The 3,421-nt window shown below is 32.0% G+C and overlaps 1 protein-coding gene across 1 annotated transcript in view; it reads right to left on the bottom strand.

Annotated features, from left to right (window-relative positions):
- Positions 1-386: 386 nt before the first annotated feature.
- The window catches only part of LOC119592004, a gene marked incomplete in the record, with an annotated part of 16,446 nt that continues 13,411 nt past the window's right edge, over positions 387-3,421 (bottom strand). Inside the window, 2 exon segments of the mRNA XM_037940777.1 lie at positions 387-3,052; positions 3,263-3,376. Of these exon segments, the coding sequence (XP_037796705.1) occupies positions 2,833-3,052; positions 3,263-3,376 (334 nt within the window).

The raw sequence follows: 3,421 nt of genomic DNA, 5'->3' as shown, positions 1-3,421 counted from the left end.
GGAAAAGCAGATAAAGACAAGTTGTACTCATTAACAATAAGAATAAGACATGAATAATCAGAAATTAGTTCCAGCACACTGGTTCTTTGTCTGTATAATACTTGATGGTCAGACATGTGCCCTTTAACTTCACTGTGCCTCAGTGCAACCTAAAGTATAGCAAAACTCCTGCTCACCCTCTCTGAACATGCTAAAAAGATGATTACTATTTACTGTACACAAATGTTTCTAAACCTCTGCTAAATGTAGGTCATAGGTATTGTTCAATGGAGGAAGCATGGACTGATGGTGATACTGATAAGAAAGAGGTTAAAAGGGAGAATAATCAAATGTATCATAACTACACTGCTAAAGAACAAATGTTAGAGGAGTTGGTCAGTACAAAACAACATTCCTACTATCAAGTATAATAACTGAAGTGGCCCTTCTATAATCATGATGCCTACAATCATTACACATTTTGTGAAATCTTATATTGCAGTAATAGCAGAGGCAATTGTAGAATGAAAAACAAAATTTAAACAAAATAAAATGTAAAGACTGTATATGCAAAATAACACCAATGAAATTCTATTGAAACTGCAAATTCCATAGCACAGAAAATAAAGAAGTTTGTATCAGAAATGGAAGCCAAAGGAGAATACTGCAATTATCAACAGAGGATAATACTTGGATCATACTTGGATGTCCTTATACTACACATTCTCTACACTACGTGCCATTTCTTGGAAAGGTTGAGCCTATAAATGGATATATCAACTCTTACTCAAACTAGGTAAAATACTTGTACAATTCTTCCATATTACATGTAGGATCATGTAATCTGTAACAGCACTGGGATAAAACAAGAGATAATGATCTAGTGTTAAACAAAATTATAATACTATGGACAGGAATAGCTGTCATTAATTTCTATTTCCTTTTAATTCTAAACAGGTTTCCCATTCTGCAAAATGCTCAATTATATAAAAAATATATATATAAAAAGATTTTAATTGATTGTATACTGTGTTGATCTAAATCTTGGAAAGCCATGTAAAAGTTGTGTATATCATGATGGCAGTGTTTTTTTATATCTACAACATTGCAGTGAAAAAAGATAATATCAAGGTAATTTTACTTTCAGTTACTGAGATTCCCTAAGATTTTAAGCTTACAAAGTCTACACTTAGAATTAAAAGAGTTAACAGAGGTCATCTAAACAACAAAGTACAAAAAGAGGTCAAAGCTCCTCACTGTATGTTTGCAGGTCAATACTGCCATAAAGAAGAAAATCATTACAGGATATACATTTCTATCTTTGTTCCTTGCATTATCCTAATAGTCACTGAAGATTATGCTAATAATATTCATATTAATGATAAAATCAAATTTAAAATTACCTCAGATGTAATTACTTAATATTTTTTATGCAGCATTTTCTTATACATTTTTCTGATATTAAAATAAAAATAACCTAAATTAAGAAATAAAACTCCTCATCTGACACACATCTCCCTAATCAACAAGATTCTACACTTAAACAGCTAAAAGTAAACAACAGCAGAAAATGCCCATGGAATACTTCACAGAACGGTAAAATAGAGAGGGTATTTTCTGATGACTAGGAAATAATACAGCTTGCATCCAGGAAATCCTATTCACTTCAAAATAATTCAAAATAGTCTAAGTGAAATGAATGCTGACTTCACTTGTTATTAATTCATTATCTTTTAATGTACTTGGTGAATCTTTTACAAATTAAACAGTGCTCACTTTAGTCTAGCTATTTGCTGTATAAAATTACAAGGATGTACCATACTCTGTAAGATCTCTACCATCTAGTAGGTATGTAATTACTACATGATCACAGAGTAATTACTTTGTTATTAAGCTACCTTGATCAGGTTATCACACATGCTTTTCTCAATTCATCTAAATACTTGTCTACATTATAAAGTTTGTACATCACTGTCATCTAGGACAGTAAAATAAAATACATGCTACAGTCTGTATGGTAAAATAGTCTGCACTATTACCTGTTATCAAATATTTGTTCTTGCAGGTATAAAGGCAATTGCACATCTTTTTTATAATGCCAGTGATAAAAATCAGTAAATAAATTAATTCTATCTTTAATCAGTTAGACTCATTATTTGTTTTTGCTCTTTTCATATTGATTGCTGTTATAAAAAGGAATGTCTTGAAACTTCTAGTAAATCATTAATTATATAGCAGGATATCTGTATTATATGCATTGCATGGTCACCTGGATTACTGTTAAAAACTGAAACAGATGATGCAGATAATTATTCACTCTGCTATGAGCAACTTTTGCAAAATATGATAGTTGGTCTGAATAAAAGAGATTTTCCTAAAAAGTGAAAAACAAAATTCAATGGGATAACAGTAGTGCTGTAATATGCAACACAAAATATCCACTTCTATACAGTAAATATAGAATGGAGTTACTTTTTCATATGACTGAACATCATACATCTTATCATGGTTTTAAGGAATGCTTTTGATACTGTTAAAACAATAAACAAAAACAATGACTAATATCAGCACAAAAAGTTCTTTACAAATTTGTGCTAGCACTCGTTTATTCATAAACTGCATAATACTTGCATTTGTCACTTACTTTTTCACTTATTATATAAAGTAGTCATATAAAATAAGTGGAAAAATTTAAGCTCAGTACTGATGAAAGGTATGATAATTCTGAACTCTTTCATCAATTATATTTGCTTTTTTCTACCAAAAAATATGATGAAACACCTCTTGGTTCATTCATGTAGCAGACATATACATGTCAAAAGTAATACTGAATTAGTACAGAATCTTGAATTTTCACAACATTTTTGTTGAAAATGAAGGCTCCTTCTTTATACCCTGTGTGAACTGGGGACCTTTTGCCAGTCCCTGTGGACCCTTACGCAGCCCTGGGTCCTGTCCACGAGCTCTTCCTGAAGGGCCTCGGGCGTGACTGCGGTTAGGTCCCTGAGCCAGGGTCTTGTACTGGGTTTTTAAATTCTCAGGATTAGGCCCATGCCATGCTTGGTAATCAGTCCTACAAATGGAAATAGTAAACTCAGTGTGAAACAGTTTAACAGATAATATGATAAAGTCTTCAATAAACCTTCCAAACTTCTGGAGAATATGAACAATTGGTATGTATTGCCTAATGTAATTCAAATACTTCTATCTAATAAAGTTCAGACTGTGTTTTACTGAAAACTATGTGAAAGCAATAATGGATAAGAAAATGAATATCACTCACAAGAGCAGGCCTTCACATGGTCCTTTATGAAGCCTGGTGTTTGGCCCAGTTGGTTTTGAACGGTGACCACTTTTAAAACCTGGATCTTCATCAGTGCTTGTCCCTGTTGACACTCTATAAAAGGAAGTATATAATGGGAATCCATATGAATAACCAATT

Source organism: Penaeus monodon, chromosome 29 (genome assembly GCF_015228065.2).
Source record: "Penaeus monodon isolate SGIC_2016 chromosome 29, NSTDA_Pmon_1, whole genome shotgun sequence".
In the NCBI taxonomy this organism is placed as follows: Eukaryota; Metazoa; Arthropoda; class Malacostraca; order Decapoda; family Penaeidae; genus Penaeus; species Penaeus monodon.
This window is presented reverse-complemented; position numbering and strand designations above follow the sequence as displayed.